Source organism: Rissa tridactyla, chromosome 1 (assembly GCF_028500815.1).
Source record: "Rissa tridactyla isolate bRisTri1 chromosome 1, bRisTri1.patW.cur.20221130, whole genome shotgun sequence".
NCBI lineage: Eukaryota > Metazoa > Chordata > Aves > Charadriiformes > Laridae > Rissa > Rissa tridactyla.
The window spans coordinates 214,400,205-214,418,765 of record NC_071466.1 but is presented as its reverse complement, the minus strand read 5'-3'; the positions used below and the strand labels follow the sequence as shown (position 1 = coordinate 214,418,765).

Sequence of the window (18,561 nt, the reverse complement as noted above, 5' to 3'; positions counted from 1 at the left end):
CGAGACGACCCACCCTCTTCTCCTCCTTCCCAGCTCAGGACCGGCCCCTTTTCCACTCAGAGCGGCTTCCCGAGCTGCCAGGGGATCCTTGCGGGGTTTCCATCTTGCAGCTACTCCTGTCATCCAGGGGTCCTATGGGTCGCCACGCATAAATCACCACCATGCTCCTCTCAACACTGCCCTCAGCCCGCATCTCGCCTCGTGTGGCAGGGAGGGGTGGTGTTGGAGGTCCCTGAGGTGATGCCATGTGTCGTTCTGGCACCAGCAGCACCCCAGCCCTGTGGTGGCCCTCGGGACTGAGGAGACATTTCCTCCACCTGGCTGGGCACTGGGGCAGGGCCTAAGATGGCCTCTGCCACAGTGTCCACCTGACGGGCTGGTGCCCAGTGCCAGCGGGAGCTGGAAGGAGAGGCTGGGCTGCCAGGGTGTCTCCTCATGGGGTCAGCTATGGCTTATGCCACAGTCTATATGAAAAAGCGTGCTCTCACCTACCCCTCTGGGACAAGCTTCAAGGCTGGGGCTTTACCCAGGAGGGGTAAGACCCACCGGTTTCACTGTCTCTGAAGGGACACCTTCTCCTACACCCTGGTCTGGAGAGCCCTGTGAAAGCTGCCCCGGGGCCCGCCATTCTGGGGCAGGGCAGGGCTCCCTCCACACACTCGCCTTGGCACCCTGTTGGGCGGCCACCTGCTCCCCATCAGCAAAGATGGCCGAGACCCATACTTTCACCCCTCCTTGTTGTCATCTGGACTCCATTTCTCAGCTGAGCAAAGCTGGGGTGAGCCTCCTGCTCTTCCCTCCCTTTCCTCCCCGACCAGCCCCGAAAGCTGGATCCCCTCTACTGGGCTTCCAGGGACATTCTCGCAGGCTCGGCTCTGCCAGCTGGCACGGACCGGGCACGGCTCATCCCCAGGAACTTGCATCTGCAGTGCTCACCTAACCCCAAATCATACGCATTTACTACTTCATTTTTTTATGCCAGCAGTAACTTCTTAAATCCAGCAGACGCAAATTTCCTCTCTTTTTGTTCTTTTTTTTTTTTTTTTTTTGCAGGTCCTGGGTGCTGCACACACAAACTTGTATTTTCTTTTTCCTTTCCAACTCTGGGTGGTCAGGAACTGAAGCTGTTTTGCTTCACCTCCAGTCCATGGCAGTGACAGTCTGGTGAGTGGCTCAATCTCTCTCCAGCCTTGCTGGGATATATAAACACACTCTTAGTCCACTGGAGTTTCTCCTTCTGGACAAACACATGTGCCCCCACCTGAAATCATGTGTCCGCTAAAGGCTTATGTCCTGAGAGCATTATGTCCTCAAAATCTGGTGTGTGTAATGGAGGAGCAGAAACGTGCATGCTCCGCATACAAAAGGGATGAGGGGAGCTGGAGATGGGGTAAAGAGAAGGGACAGCAAGGTCAACGCGTTTGGAACTCCCCTTTAACAAATTGGTCGCCCAGGCTTGGGCTGTGGCTATACCATGTGTGGCATTGCCAGCAGGAAGGAAGGAATCAAAAGCCTGGCCAGCCCTTTCCCCACTGGGACCACTCCACCACTGGTAGGAACAAGGGCCTTTGGAGTGGCCACATCCCGGATGGGAGATGCAGAGCTGGGCAGCACTGCAGGGGAATGACAAAGGACTTATGTAGCTGGAGAGGAGAAGATGGTGGGAGAAAGCTGGCGGGAGGCTCGGGTGAGATGCTTCAGGCCCCCAGAAGCACCCCAAATGGTGGCTGTGCTGATCTGGTCCCTGCCAAAAGACAGTCAAGGCAATACCCTCAGCTCCTCACCATTTCAAAGGGAGATGGAATCAACAATGCAATTGGGGTTCAAGAAAGACTTCAAAGCAATGGTTCAGGCTGAGACCTGGTTTAAGGACACACAAAAAAATGGTGTGAAGCATTTTTCATCTGGGTCCACTTTATTCCAGCTTCTATATGTCTTGTCCAGCTCAGACACAGAAGAAGGAGAACACTCCTGAGCTCCAGATGAAGTGGGGTTGCAGCCTCCTGTGCCCTCGCTGCTGGTGTTAGGATGGGCTGCTCCTCAACCTGCTGTGGCCGTGTTTCACTAACTAGGGGCCATGACTGAATAAAAATCTTGCAGCTCTCCAGTGTGTGCTTAGAAACTGGCATTTTAAACAATACATATAGGATGTTTTTCCTATTGTTTTGGAAAACCTTGAGGAAACCAAGGTACCTATAAAAGGAAGTCAAAACTACCCTGCTAACCCTAGAGGTATGAGTAATGTCTGGGTAGGATGGGGAGATGTTTGAGAGTTTGAAATAACCATTAGGCAGTCAGGAGGCATTTGGAGAAACATCCACATCTCACCAGCTATTGCTCTTTCCTCCTGATCAGCGCTTTTTTCTACAGGCTCTCGGTTTCTCCCATTGCACAGGGGAGGAGCTGAGGGCCGGAGTAAATCAAAACAGCAAGACAGTGCAAAGATATTGCAATAAAGCTGATTCTAAGCACATACGGTGAAAGACCGTATGATTCAGACCAAAACAGGACCCTAGAGCAGGTACGGGATAGCCAACAGGCATGAAAGAATGAGCTGGGAAAAGCACTGCCCTTCCCAAAGTGATTAGGAGCAGCCAATTCCACTCACGCTGTCCTCAGCAAGGGCACATAAGGACACAGCATGTAGCTAAATAAGACCGAGGTGTGTTTTAACGTGGTTCAGATGCAGTTAGGCTCAGAAAGTGAAGATTAAGCCTGGGGTCGTGATTGCTCACATTATCCCCTCTTCCCCCTCCTTGGAATCAGGTCTCCTGATTTTGAGGGGAACATGGCAGGCACTGTTCTGGAGATGCCGTTGGAGACTGAGATAAGCAATTACTCAGGTGTGTTCACATTAGACATGTTTGATGCTGACTTTTGCTGGCTTAGCAAGATGAGCAGCTGTTCTTTGGGTGGAAGCTCAGCAAATTAAAATTGCCTGGCACGCCTGCGGCCAGCATGAGCAGAGACATTGGGGAGAGGCATGATCTAACAGCTGAGCTTCCACACACATTTCACCTGGAGCGGATCGTGTTATGTCAAGGAATCTCTCTGTGTTGACATACAAACACATGCACCTTGGTGATGCTTTGCCTTCACACATCTGCATCCCTCCGTTTTTCCACGCAAGGCTCATGGGTAGGACTAGTCTTCTTCATTTTTCACTGTGTGAGTTAAATAAACCCTGTGGGGAATGTTGAAGCTCAAGAAAATATTGGCACCTTCTAGCTCAAGAGCAGGGGTTTTCCAGACTCCAGACTGAAGCTGAGGGAAAAAGATCAGAGCTGCAATTGGTCAAAACATTGCTGCCATGGCTTCATGGATTCATAAATTAAAGATTTACAGTTCTTTGTAAGTAGGTAGAAGAATGAGACACCAGACACCCACTTCATGCGCAGAGGCACCTACATTAAATGCCCAACTAGAAGTGTCTGAACCGGGAACTAAATCTACCCAAAGCACTAACAAACCGTAGAATTTAGCGGCATTCAAAGCCCGCAATTTGATCAAGCAATTGGCAAGAGTCCCAAAGTGTTACACAGGCACAGACATAGATAAATGTCCAGAGGTAAAATTTATTACAATGAAGTTCAGGGAATTGCATTAAATATTTTCTTGCAGGTCTTAATCTAATCAATCTCCTCTGAAACATCTGGATAGGACCTAATGGTCTTTTCATAGAATCATAGAATCACAGAATCATTTAGGTTGGAAAAGACCCTTGGGATCATCGAGTCAAACCATCAACTCCACTCTACAAAGTTCCCCCTTACACCATATCCCTTAACACCACATCTAAACGAGTCTTAAACACATCCAGGGATGGTGACTCCACCACCTCCCTGGGCAGCCTATTCCAGTGTCCGACCACTCTTTCTGGGAAGAATTTTTTCCTAATGTCCAGCCTAAACCTACCCTGCTGCAGCTTGAAGCCATTCCCTCTTGTTCTATCGCTAATTACCTGTGAGAAGAGACCAGCACCAACCTCTCTACAATGTCCTTTCAAGTAGTTGTAGAGAGTGATGAGGTCTCCCCTCAGCCTCCTCTTCCTCAAACTAAACAGTCCCAGCTCCTTCAATCGCTCCTCATAAGATTTATTCTCCAGGCCCTTCACCAGCTTTGTTGCCCTCCTCTGCACTTGCTCCAGCACCTCGATATCTCTCTCATATTGGGGTGCCCAAAACCGGACACAATACTCAAGGTGTGACCTCACCAGTGCTGAGTACAGGGGGACAATCACCTCCCTCCGTCTGCTGGTCACACTATTTCTAATACAAGCCAGGATGCCATTGGCCCTCTTGGCCACTTGGGCACGCTGCTGGCTCATGTTCAGCCGCTCGTCAATTAGAACCCCCAGGTGCTTTTCTGCCAGGCAGCTCTCCAGCCACACTGCCCCAAGCCTGTAGCGATGCATGGGGTTGTTGTGGCCCAAGTGCAGGACCCGGCACTTGGCCTTGTTGAAGCACATACCGTTAGCATTGGCCCATCGGTCCAATCTATCCAAGTCTCTCTGTAGAGCCTCCCTATCCTCATGCAGATCGACACTCCCGCTTAGCTTCGTGTCATCTGCAAACTTGCTGATGATACACTCTGTGTCCTTATCAAGGTCATCAATAAAGATGTTAAACAGAAATGGTCCCAACACCGAGCCCTGAGGGACACCACTTGTGACCAGCCGCCAGCTGGATTTAACTCCATTGACCACCACTCTTTGGGACTGCCCATCCAGCCAGTGCTTGATCCAGCAAGCACTGGGGTCCCCATCACTGCTGATCTCTCCATTGCCATTAGCTCTGCGGACCATAGCCCAGCGGAGCATTTTAGAACTTCAAAATCTGGTATTGTTCTGATTCAGGATGAAAATTTTAAACATGCCCAAACTCTTTGCCAAAGGGATGTCTGAGTCTTTCTGGGGGGCTTCGGTGAAACACGCTTTGAAGGCATCATCTGTTCAGACAGGCAGGCTGCCAGGTCCTGATACCTCAAATGGCTCTCTTGAATGGCAGTATAAAGAGATTAAAATTGAAGCAACAAGAAACCATGCTTGGTATGTCCAAATGTAGTTTTCCAGAATGGTTGGTGCGTAGTGCAATGAATGTCAGGGCAGTAGGCACCCCAGGCAAGTGTCTCACCTCGAAGGTAGACCCTGTTCTTACCTGGATCACTGGAAATTTTCAGATAAGAAATTCAGTTTGAGAAGGGGAAACTGTCTGCCCCATAAGAGACAGAAATTGTGAGCATTTCTGCCCAGGTGCAAGTCAAGATAACGCAATTCAGTTATTCCAAGGATCAGACTCTGCCCAGGAGTAACTCCAGATGCTTCAGTGAGGACAGTCCATGAAAACTTCCTTCCAGAGGAATCCCAGCCACAGAGAGAGAACTAGACATGAACAGCCCAACAGACACATACCACAAAACATCTTCCTGAGATCCTGTCCTTCTCATGAAATTCTGGGGAAGTTCACCTAACCTAAGAGCAAATGCTAGGGCTCTAAGCATCCTCAGCACTTGCTCCTTACATATATTTTCTGTACCTTCTCCTTGAGATATTTCATCTTTTTGGATTCTTTTGGAGAATATATTTAAGCAGTTCGTGCCATCTAGTGGTCACACTGATTTCCCAATCTTGTTATTTTTACCGAAAAAAATTAAGCCACGTTTGGTGTTTATGAGAGGACCGAAATAAGGTGTTACAAAATTAAAGTTTAAATTAAATTCTGTCCTAAAGGGACTTTTTAATCTCTTCAGAGCAGTAGTGATTAGCTTCCCAGTCCAGGGTCCAAGATACTTCCAGAAGAGCTATTTTAAGCTTTATGTTTCTGATGAGAAAGAACTGGTTACTGTGAGCGGGGTGCGCATGTGTGAACAGAACTCAGCTTAGATGGAAAATTGAAGCTATAGTAGATACTGTCAACACAGCAAAGACTGGGTGCCCCATGCTCGCTGCTCTTGCAGTCCTGGATAAGCTCTGTTATAGCCATAGCGCCAACCACACTCATGGAGGTGTTCCTAAGCTAACTTTAGGGTAGCTAACTTAAATACTGCTAGGACTACAGGCACACAGCACTGAGCAAAATCCACCAAAGAGGCTGAGTAAACACTGAATCCAAGGTATATCCTTAGATGATTGTCAGTCCCTTGACTACATGATTTAAAGCCAACCTGGATGTTTTACGTACCACAGATCTTTAAGCCAACCTCCTGTTTGAAGCAGAGTGCCTGGGATCTTAATGGTGAGATCCCCATCTACTCAAAAATGGTGATAAATGCAGAGCAGCTCACTCCAGGAGGTAGGAGACATCTGATGAAGCGTAGATGTCCCCAGACCTGGTGTCCTCCTCTGACCTCTCTGACTGGACTCCCTATATTGTATGTGGCATAAATTAGACCCAGCAAGGGCAAGAATCATCCCATTCTATGGTGCAGCAGGTAATTAAATTGAGTCAGGCACCGTGGGCTGAAAGGGAGACAAAGATGTACAGTAGGGTAATCCCATCCCTCATTATGGTACTTTGGTCGACAGCTGGTTGAATATGAGCCAGCAGTGTGCCCAGGTGGCCAAGAAGGCCAGCAGCATCCTGGCCTGTATCAGGAATAGTGTGGCCAGCAGGACTAGGGCAGTGATTGTCCCCTGTACTCAGCACCGGTGAGGCCACACCTTGAATAGTATGTTCAGTTTTGGGCCCCTCACTACAGGAAAGACGTTGTCCAGAGAAGGGCAATGAAGCTGGTGAGGGGTCAGGAGCACAAGTCTCATGAGGAGTGGCTGAGGGAGCTGGGATTGTTCAGCCTGAAGAAATGGAGGCTGAGGGGAGACCCACTTCCCTGGGCAGCCTGTTCCAATGCTTAATAACCCTTTCAGTGTAAAAAAGTTTCCCAATATCCAGTCTAACCCTCTCCTGGCGCAACTTGAGGCAGTTTCCTCTTGTCCTATTGCCTGTTCCTTGGGAGAAGAGACCAATCCCCATCACTACCCCCTCCTTTCAGGTAGCTGTAGAGAGCGATAAGGTCTCCCCTCAGTCTCCTTTTCTCCAGGCTGAACAACCCCAGCTCCCTCAGCCGCTCCTCATAAGACTTGTGCTCCAGACCTCTCACCAGCTCCGTTGCCCTAATTAATATATAATTATATTATATAATATATATAATATATAATTACCTAATTAATATAATATATTACAACATAATATAGTCTTGTCTTCTGTTTTGTCGCTGGGTCCACACAGTAATTCCGTCTTTTCCACTGAGGTTGCTCAGACGTCTGTAAATTTTTCTTCCCAGAGGAGTGGAAGGGGTACCCCAGCTCCCTTTGCTGGAAACCTGCTTCCTCCCTCTTTTCCCCTTGTTGCTTTGATGTCTTATTCTATCCAATCTCTTGAAGTACCCAAAGAGGCAGGGAGGCCAACACAGTTTCAAAAGCATCCAGGAGCCATACAACACGCATCTGAAAATACCATCAGATGTTTTCACGTGAATAACTTTGAAAAACTACACCCATCCCACCACCAGCTGTGATCCTTTCCCAGCAAGAGTGGAAAAAGGAAGGGTATTTGTGTGGGTCAGGATCCAGCTCAAAGATCTCTGCCAACCCCTGTGAGATGGCTGGGTGGGAGGACCCTTGGAGAAGCACAACGTTGCTGCCTCCATCGCTCTGAGAACCAGTCTTCACCTCATTTACTATAAACAAACAAGTTAGGAGTAAGTTCTTGCTTTGATCTTTTGAAGTTTTGGATACTCCAAGGTCTGTGCCTAGCAGGAAATTAGTCAAACATCATGGGAAGCTAGAAAAGCAAGAAGTGAGCCTATCCAAGCCTGAGCTGTTATCAAGGGCAGAGGCGAGTGAAGACACTATTTGGATAACCCTTGCTCAGGCACCACAGCTCAGACTTACGTTGCAAGGCAAATATTTACCTATGGCCTAAACAAAGTCAGCGTTTCAAAACTTTGTTCAAAAAAACGCATAACCCTGAGCTGTTTCCTTGAACTTGTCTCAGAGAAGGAAAGATCTTGTGTCTGGTACCTATGCAGGCTGTTCTCAGGAGACAAGCGGGAAGAAAATGAAGCATCTGCTCTGCTTCCTGGTTTTGTTCCTCATTTCTGGAGTAGGAGGCTTCGATCTTGTTATCGACGAAATCCCAGATGTGAGTATTTCCAGGCAGGGCCTAGGCTTGCCTTCCTTGCTGAAGTCAACATCAAAGCTGCAGCCGGCTTCAGTGGGAGCAGAACTGGGTCACTGCTTCACAGCTCTGCTTGTATCTCAGGAATTCTCTTCTACTTTTAGCTGTAAATGCGATTGTTCTGATAATTGGTTTTCACCTGTCATTTGTAGCATTGCCTTTTTAATATTATTTAAGTTGGGGTAGTATGGGCATAATTCCAAATTTCTTTTCAAGGATTCGTATTTTTACCTCAACTTTGCCATTTCTGGTGATGTTAACCTTTAAACATTCAAGTGGGATTCTATTGGGACTCTATGCTTAGACTTTCAGTGTATTTTATATCTTGTTTCTTTGCAATAAGCAGAAAGAGAGCACCTAGATATCTTTGTGGATGGAATCTCCTGTATGAAACACTACGAACTTCAGCACAGCTTCATATGGATGCGGGGTTTTGTCAACAGGAATTCAAATATGGATTTAAGATCCTATTGACAGTACATTCATCAGCAGAGGGATGAGAAAATTTATAGAGGAGCTTGTAATTGCTTAGGATAATAAAATGATGAAAAGAAGTACAATTATAGCCTTGACTCTGAAGCTGAGTCCAAATTTAAACCCCTGGACTCAGGTGAACTTAGATTTGGGTGTCTACACCCATTTCCACATTGCCGTATTGCAGTATTTCTGTGAAATCAGCAGGGACAGTGTGAAGCTTTATTTTCTTTTGCAAGATTAGCAAAAAGAATTAGTGAGCAGGGATATCCTATCTTCCTACAGCACTTTTCATGACACAGTGAGATTTTTATCCAGAGTTTGTAATTCCCAGCAAAAACATTCCAGACCTGTGGTTCTTTCTAACCATAGATGCTGTATCAATTTAACATCAATGTGCTAAAATTATTTTGGTTAATTTTGTGCAAATCTTTGTGCGTATGCTGTCATATAAGTTGGAGAGTAATTAGTGAACTTAAACTTCTTTACTGCTATAAATTAAACTTCTAACAAACTATTATTGCTGTGGTGTAAGAACCACGCTTCTAACTGAATCAGTGCAGCTTTTGCACTTGGAAAAGACCTGATGTTCCTCTGCTGTCTATGGGACAAGTTTAGTTCTCAGGTATATTAGTATAAAACCAGAAATAATTTCTACTGGTTTGAGCAGAAATTCTCTGGCCTTGATGGTTTAAGTGAGATCAGTACCTGAAATGCTGTAGTTACCATGGCTGAACCCGTCCTGATGATAATCTGCCTCTTGCTGTTCATGGGCTTTTTAGTATGTTAAATATTACTCCTTGTTTCAGAAGGAAAGGTTGTAAAATGATAGTAAAGGCCATGGTCTTATAAGAGTATACAGAGCTAGTTGTCCACAGATGGAAACTGAATGTGGGAAGATGCAGCATTTTGGTCTTAAACGGTTTGCACCTTTGCTCCCCATTTGCACCAAGGGGATATAAATTCCCTTTGGAACTCTATTAGAGACCTAATCAATAATAAACCAGGCGATAAACAGTCGGCCAGCAGCAACACCTCTTTCTTTCTTCCTCTTTCTCCTCTAGGAAGTGGAAAATCTGATTGACCTAGAAATAGATGGATTTCCTTCGAGCTCCAAGACGAGAAATGGCAGGTACCAGGTACAGTATGCAGAAATGCTTCAAAAAAGGGGAAGCAAGAATGCCTGGGAGCTCTCTCCAGGTAGCCTGTTCCGTGTCAAGGGTTGTGAGTGTGCAATCAGGTGGGACCAGCAGGTCTTTATATGAATTGAGACCTCCATATCTCTTGTTGGGATAAGAACCGCTACTATCATTTTTACAATACCTAGCACAGCAAGGCTTTGTTCCATATCTGAGCTCCTGAGGACTATAATACAGACGCTAAACAGTGGAGATACCTGTCTATCTAACTTCATGAGCAGGGAAAAATCCCATTGATACTGGTGGGGCTTTTCCATGAGAAAATGTAAAAGGATGTCAGACACTGGCAACGTAGGCTGAAACCTTTCAGTCCTGCAGGTAGTCCATTCATTCCTATTTAACCCAGGTCAAAAGAGTGCAGCGCAGTGTCACGTGAGTAATGAGCTGGTGTAGTCTGAGACCAGGGAAGAAAATTTGTTTCCAGCACGCTGGTGGCTTGCAGATTATAGTATTCTGTCAACTTGTGGAACAGAAACCTTTAAAAAGGCATTTCGGGAGTTTTCTTGTGTTTTACACATTAGTAATTAAGGATAATAATCATTAAATCAGTTGTTTGAAGGTATTAACTTTCATTACACTGAATGAAAGAAACGATGATCAGAGTGGACCTTGTCCTCCACCAAAGCTCTGGTGCTGCCTTTCTTGAGCTTGTTCGGTGTGGTGAAAACAAAACATCCTCTTGAGTAAAGTTGGATTTCCCAGCATCCTTGAAGTTAAGCACAGGCAAACAGGATTCTTTTTTATCCTAAGGCTTTTTGAAAGGGGCCTCACACAGAGTGTAAATGTAACTTTTTGAAACCCAAAGCCCACCTTACCCTGACAGAAAAATGGAAGATTTTAGCACAAATATGAATCAAGCCAGCTCAGATTTGCCAGACCAGTATTTAAATAGTTTAATCATGATCTAAGCACCAATCTTCTCTAGCTGCAGTTCTTCAGGGCATCATTTCTTTCCAAAGTGTCCGTATTAGTGCTGTATGTATTATGCAGCCTCTGTTCCCCAGCTTTTTGGATACATAATGATATAGACATATACATGCAGTAATTTGCAATTCTACCAGTGGTTTTATGATACCAGTCATTCCTTATATTCCCACATATTTTTTCCCATCTTTTAAGCTATCAAATGAGCCTTTGCAAACCAGTAGAACTAAAATCTCAGCCACAGGATGAGCTACCCTCGTGTAAGCTGAGTCATAATAAAAGATTAAGAAATGAGATTAAACTGAACTACGTGAAACGTCTTGAGACAGTAGCTCTTGGCCAATAGCAGGCACACAGTTACTTGCTGTTAATCGCTAGAGGAAGGCTGTCTTCCAAATGATTGTTTTAGTGCTATTTTTTTCTACAATGACCTCACTAGCCCATTGGCAACACGACATCAGAACTCCTTTGCAGACCTTACTGATTTGCTCTAAATAGAAAAAAAATGTTTTCTGTGTACAGATCAGGTATTCTGGTGAAAAATATTTGCTCCTGAGTAACTCTAAAAAATACCATGTCTTGGGTATGTGAATGGTCCTTGTGACCATAGAAACAGAGCACTCCATGGGCTGGAATGCAGGTAACCTTGTGAACCACTGTGTGATGGTGCACTGTCGTTATCTCTGTTTTGGAGATAGATAATGGAGCTTGTGTCTAGACTGTGAGGCGGGATGTTCTGTAGCACGTCTCCCAGTCCTGGTCCTGATCTCTGGCTGTTCAGAGCCAGGTGAGATCACACCTATTTCCTTAGATCTCTGACTGCCTGGTTTCCTCTCCATGAGAACCAGCACAGGAAGGAAATACGGAAGGAGAGAGAGAGAGTGGAATCATCTGGCTGGAAAGCCCCCCAGTTCCCAGTGTATAAATGCACCATAAAAACCAAGGTTCATCTTCAGCACTGTGAAGACAAACTGCAAAGACCCAGGCTTGAAATTGCTCTTCTTGCACCTCACACTAAGCGTCGTGATCCCCAAAAGGAGTCTGAGGAGGCTGCAATGAAATTGCAGCGTGTTAAGAACTGCTTAGGAAATGACTCACATGAAAACAAGTAAATCTGTGAGAAGACATCATGCTGGGCACCTGCTTTTCAATCTTTTTTTTAATTTACAGCTTCTTATGACTTTCCCTAGGAATTTCATGTCCCAGTAGAAAACTGATTTCCTTCAAATGCAGTATAACATCCCTGAATCTGCTTTTCTTGCTTTACTAAGTCGCACCTCAGAAACAGCCTGTGAACTGCAACTGAAAGCAATGGTAAGCTTGGCATCCCACAGATGATGTTAAAAATCTCTTGTAATGCATTACCTCTTGTAATGCGTTCCTCCTTTAGACACCATGGCTTCTTCCTCCATGGACAGGACAGGAGGCATCAGGGCCAGCAGCCCTGGATAATAGTTAGCTTGAAGCACTTAGTAATTTCTGGATGGTAGACTGCATAGTAATTGCAACATTCATGCACGGTGATTTGAACAAAGACCATTATGGAGGGCTACGTATACATAGCCTGCACAGATGTCAGGAGAAGATGGGTCTCAATACTTGAAGACAGGGCTCAGCATCTGCCAAGATCAGATCACAGAATCACGGAATCACGGAATCTTCAGAGTTGGAAGGGACCTCTAGAGATCATCTAGTCCAACTCCCCTGCTAGAGCAGGGTTGCCTAAAGCACATCCCTCAGGGCTGCATCCAGGTGGGTCTTGAAAATCTCCAGAGAAGGGGACTCCACAACCTCCCTGGGCAGCCTGTTCCAGTGCTCTGTCACCCTCACTGTAAAGAAGTTTTTCCGTGTATTTGAACGGAACTTCCTATGTTCTAGCTTGTGCCCATTGCCCCTTGTCCTGTCGCTGGGAACCATTGAAAAGAGCCTGGCTCCGTCCTCCTTAAACCCACCCTTTAGATACTTGTAAACATTAATCAGGTCCCCCCTCAACCTTCTCTTCTCCAGGCTAAAGAGTCCCAGCTCTTTCAGCCTTTCCTCATAAGGGAGGTGCTCCAGTAATCATCTTGGTTGCCCTACGCTGGACTCGCTCCAGTAGTTCCCTGTCCCTCTTGAACTGGGGAGCCCAAAACTGGACACAGTACTCCAGTTGTGGCCTTACCAGTGCAGAGTAGAGGGGGAGAATGACCTCCCTCGACCTACTGGCCACAGTCTTCCCTATGCAGCCCAGGATGCCATTGGCCTTCTTGGCAACAAGGGCACACTGCTGGCTCATGGATAATTTGCTGTCTACCAGGACCCCCAGGTCCTTCTCCTCAGAGCTGCTTCCCAGCATGTCCGCCCCTAACATATACTGGTGTTTGGCATTCTTCCTTCCCAGGTGCAGGACCCTACACTTGCTTTTGTTGAACCTCATTAGGTTCTTCTCTGCCCAGCTCTCCAGCCTGTCCAGGTCACGCTGGATGGCAGCACGGCCCTCTGGAGTGTCGGCCACCCCTCCCAGCTTGGTATCATCAGCAAACTTGCTGAGGATACACTCTATCCCCTCATCTAGGTCATTAATGAATATATTGAACAAAATTGGTCCAAGTATTGACCCCTGAGGGACACCACTCGTTACAGGCCTCCAACTGGACTCTGTGCCGCTGATCACAACCCTCTGGGTTCTGTCACTCAGCCAGCTCTCGATCCACCTCACTGTCACCTCGTCTAGCCCATACTTCCTCAGCTTCCTAATGAGGATGTTATGGGAGACAGTGTCAAAAGCCTTGCTAAGGTCAAGGTAGATGACATCTACGGCTCTCCCCTCATCCAGCCAACCCGTTATAACATCATAGAAAGCTATCAGATTGGTCAGGCATGATTTGCCCTTGGTAAATCCATGCTGACCACTTCCAATAACTTCCTGTTCCTCTATGTGTTTGGAGGCGACATCCAGAATGAGTCGCTCCATTACCTTCCCAGGGACAGAGGTGAGACTAACCGGCCTGTAGTTCCCTGGGTCCTCCTTCTTGCCTTTTTTGAAGATTGGAGTGATGTCAGCCTTCCTCCAGTCCTCAGGCACCTCTCCTGTTCCCCATGACCTTGCAAAGACAATGGAGAGTGGTCTAGCAATAACATCTGCCAGCTCTCTCAGCACTCGCGGGTGCATCCCGTCAGGGCCCATGGATTTATGAATGTCCAGCTTGGCCAAGTGGTCTCTGACCCGGTCCTCCTCAACTAAGGGAAAATCTTCCTCTCTCCAGACCTTCCCCCTTGCCTCCAGGGTATGGGATGCGTGAGGGACGGCTTTATCAGTGAAGACCGAAGAAAAGAAGGCATTCAGTAACTCTGAACCTTAACATGGTTCCTGAGGCACCTGTTGTCTTCACTCCGATTAGCAATTTGCTATTGCACAAGGGACTGTTTCCATGCAGTGCAGTCATTGGCAGGACTGGATGTGGTTTAAAGGCAAGGATCAGCCAAGGATCCAGAAATAGCACGTTTCATGTGCCACAGAAGTCCCTGCAAGGCCCATATTCTCAGTAACCACACCAATGCTCAAACCTGAAGCATAGTTATCTACAGCTCTGTCCTCCTGACCTGTTGCAGCGGCTGCCCTCTGCAACCTTGGAGACCCTAGGGAGATGGTTGACCAGCCCATGGCTGATCTCTAACAACAACACTGACAGTCATTACATGTGCAAATGATAAACTCACATCTCCATCAGTGCCTCCCCCTTCTCCGCCACCCTCACAAAAACAAACTGGAAGGAAACCTGGGCATCTTGAATGCTTCAAGCACCATCCGTAAAGTGAGTCGGGAACTCTAAGCTCTTCTGAGAACCAGATAAGTACCACAAAAAACTGAATCCACTCTGTGTTAAGGTCTTGGTCTTCATCTTTTCAAAATTAAATTTCTTTCAGTTGAGGTTGGTTTAGTCTTAATTTGTCATGCTGGTGATGTTTCCTACCCCAAGGATACGTGTGGGGACAACAGTCATTCTCCACAGTCTGGTTCTTTATCAGAGGTCAAGGGTCCAGTTCACTTTACAGCGATGTTTGTGGGGTGTCAGGATGGACTGAGCAAGGGTCGGTCCAGCAGGCTTTGCAGAGTCTACAGGGAGCCATAAACTACCAGGTCCTGAAACCCTAGTCTGAATGTTTCAGGTGGAACCTGTATAATTGGGAAATAAAAACCTGCATTTTTTTCTCAGGCAGGCAGAAATCCTGCAGTCTGTCTATCTGTCTCTAAAGAATCCTTAAAATCATCTCATTAAAATGATCTTGCTAGGAGATGTATCATCTTTTAAGCAGCCCAAGATTTTCCTAGTAACAGTATATTAATTAGCTTCAAATAAACCTAGTAACTGTATAGCAAGCCACGCATCATGTGACTAAAGCAGTTGTTGTAAGCATCTTCTGTGATTTTGGGTCTTCTTGGATTCAAGTGCTACTGAAACCTGAGATGAGCTTGATGTGGTTTGGTTCGCTTGTGTAATTTAGCTGTCAGTGTCTGAACTAGTCTCCCTAAGTTCTTGATCATCATCAGCGGAGTTGAAGGGCTCAGTTCGGTTGCCCAGCTGTCAGATATCATGCAAGACCTACAGAAGCCTCATGACCTCCTGGAGCCCCAGATGAAGGCCAGGATGATACTTTTTGGCACCACCGGCTGCACCGGGTACCTGCTCCTCTAATCAGTACAGTCAGCATGGTTTAGGGCAGGACTCATTCAACCAAAGGGAAGTATCTATTTTCAGATGAAAGGGATCACTCCATTGACTGTAAAGAGCAAAGTTTGCCTAGTTGTGATGATAACACCAAAGTAGATAGCTGCATTAAACAATTGCATCTCCTGCTAGAACTAGGTGAGCCAAATCCCCTCCCAGGGTTACTCACCCAAGTTTAAGTTTTAGGGAATTAAACAGAATGATTCAAATAGCCACAAGATGTCACCACCTCTTCATAGAAATTTCCAAATCAAAATATTCATACGGTAGGGAAAAAACCTCTGCCATTAATGAACGGTTCAGCTCTTCTAAGCAGTACATACATAACTAACTTTACATATATATAAGTATATAAATGTAGTATCAATTATGCAAAAAGTTTTTCTATACATACATATTGCATATAATACAGTAATATAAATATATATCCTATAATGTAAATGAAAACAAAATGAGATAAAAAGGTCTCGATTTTGAGGTTTTCCCATCTTTCCTAGTGAAAAAAAAAACACAAAACAAAACAAAACATCATTTTTGTGTTAAAAGTTAGAGTTTCTGAGTATGAATTTTTGCCAGCATGTATTGCTTTCAGGAATAATGTTTTTTGTTCTAGAAGAGAATGTTTTCTATGAAAAATAAAGACAGAGGAAGCAAGCTGTCCTTCTGGTTTTGATAGCCGCTAAGGCATAGCTGGGATATCACGTGCTCCAACATCCCATGTATAAATACATAAAATAAGACAAAAGGAATATGCGCGCTAAGTCTGACATCTCAAACCTACTCTGATCATCTTGGAAAGCAGCTTTTAGATGTTACCACTCGATCCCTGTCTTGAAACAGCCACAACCTATGCTCTCAGCTTTGCTGAAATACGTTCTCCATATTTTTCTTTTCCAGCGAAGCACATCCGACTGGGGATATGTTGGAGATCTGGTGAGTTTTTTTCTTCCTCTGTGGAAAATAATAATGAGCATAGTGATTTTCTAGTTAACCATTTTTTTGGAAATCAATCCTTTTGTTTGTTCAGTTCCTTGTTTTTACTGCTGGTTGGATATTAACCTATTTTCTTTAAACAGGGCACTGTTTGCACAATGCTGTTCATACAGCTGCTCTTAGAGGGAGAAGGGTATGGTAAATATGAAGAAATAAGCAACAAAATTGATTAGACAAAGGCAATATATTAATATACCAGTTTAATGCTGTTCTCCCACTGCCATGGTTTAACCATTTGTGAGATTAAGTCAGTAACCTGTGCTTCAGGTCTCTTTTAGTTAGGACTTTTATTGAAAATGTAGGCTCTCTCCTCCTCAATATATAATGTTGAGGATTACTGTGTACCCTTCTATGCTGGATTGCACCAACAGAGTCATTCCAAGGACCGATTGTATGGTCAAAAGCAAGGAAAACATTCCAGCTTATTAAATTCCCCCTTTCAGCTAAAATGTTATAATGAACTATATTCACATGAGTATCCCACCACAATTGCCAGGTAAAATATGGGGGTGTCTTGAACTTGAGTTCATGTCCCATCTGGATGCCATACCGTAATGAACAGCAGTTGAAAAAAAGGCACTGAGACTATAAAAGGGATTGATATTGCCCTCTAGGGCACATTTTCTATCTGTGTCCCAAATTTATAGAGTAATCTTGTCAATTACAGGTGGAGGACGATGACAAAATAGGTCTTTACAGCTACAAAGTTCAATCCACTATAACGTCACGGTTGGCCAACACAATGATCCAAGCCAAAATGGTGAATAACGCAAAAAGGTCCCAGCACATAGTGTTTGATGTACAAGTCCCCAAAGGAGCTTTTATTGACAACTTCACTATGTAAGTAGTGGGCAGGTATCAGCCTTGTGCTCTGGCAGGGTTCAATGGGATGGCAGAATGTGGTGGGAGGGAAGTGTTCATAAAAGCAAAACACCTCTTATTATTTTTCAGCTTCAGCGTAATTTTAGCGGGCTTTTTCAAAGCACTGGAACTGGCTGCCCAGAGAGGTGGTGGAGTCTCCGTCTCTGGAGACATTCAAACCCCACCTGGACGCGTTCCTGTGCAACCTGCTCTGGGTGACCCTGCTCTGGCAGGGGGTTGGACTAGATGATCTCCAGAGGTCCCTTCCAACCCCTACCATTCTGTGACTCTGTGAAAAAAGGCTCATGTCAGCATACTGTCTGTCTGTCCATCTTCCTCTCCAGTAATTATTGGGCCATTGGCCAACATCAACAAAATCTGACAAAAGGACAGAAGTCCCAAATAGACTAAGCTCCTACCTGTCTTGTGCAAGTTGGCACAAGATCAAAGGAGAGAGAGAGAGACCCAAATTAGAGCCCTCGCTGAAGAGAAAGAAACTAACCCGGTTCAGTATCCATTCAGAGAGGCAGCGGCCAGCTTGCTGGGCAAGAGACATCTCCTGATCCATGTTCCAAAACAGCCATGACATGAGTAACTGCCCGCCCTGCCCAAAGGATGGGGAAAGGGTGAAGGAGGTGGGGGGACAGCAGATCCTCCACAGAGTACAAGAGTGCTGGCTACTTGAAATAAAAAAGCAGGTAGGGAAAAAGATACAGAGCCACTGGAAACCAGACTTCAGTACTTCGGGGTTAAACAAGAGCCCTATTATTTAATTTCCCACCAGATTAGATTTCACTGATGTTTTTCTAAGGTGCAGAAACAGTTGTCGATTGTAGAGTTGTTTCTTTTGCAACCTGTCTGTGATTCTCTCTCCTAGGGATGTCAATGGTATAACATTTACTAGCAAAATTCGTGAAAAAGCTGAAGCCAGAAAAATGTACTCTCAAGCAAAAGCCAAAGGCAAAGCTGCTGGAATAGTAAGGTATAAAGACTTTGGCATATGGATATTGTACTGAACTTGTTCATAGGAGAACTGAGGTGACCCATCCCAGGAGGCGGTAGATGGGGGGGAACCCTGTGAAGGAAACTGAGTTGCTTACTTACAGCTACTCTGATATTTAATTGTCGAGTTAACACAACTTAACTTGTGTTTCTGCTTTCAGCTTGATAAAACATATTATCCTAACAGACAACTGCAGTTCCCTGGTACAGGCCAAAGTTAAAATC

At 45.5% G+C, this 18,561-nt stretch overlaps 1 protein-coding gene across 1 annotated transcript in view; it reads left to right on the top strand.

Moving 5' to 3' along the window:
* Window positions 1-7,972: 7,972 nt before the first annotated feature.
* ITIH2 (inter-alpha-trypsin inhibitor heavy chain 2) overlaps window positions 7,973-18,561 on the top strand; it is a 32,947-nt gene continuing 22,358 nt past the window's right edge. Inside the window, exons 1-5 of the mRNA XM_054194612.1 lie at window positions 7,973-8,138; window positions 9,713-9,787; window positions 16,378-16,413; window positions 17,141-17,313; window positions 18,212-18,316. Coding sequence (XP_054050587.1) covers window positions 8,055-8,138; window positions 9,713-9,787; window positions 16,378-16,413; window positions 17,141-17,313; window positions 18,212-18,316 — 473 coding nt within the window. The 5' untranslated portion in view covers window positions 7,973-8,054. The remainder of the gene's footprint in view (window positions 8,139-9,712; window positions 9,788-16,377; window positions 16,414-17,140; window positions 17,314-18,211; window positions 18,317-18,561) is intronic.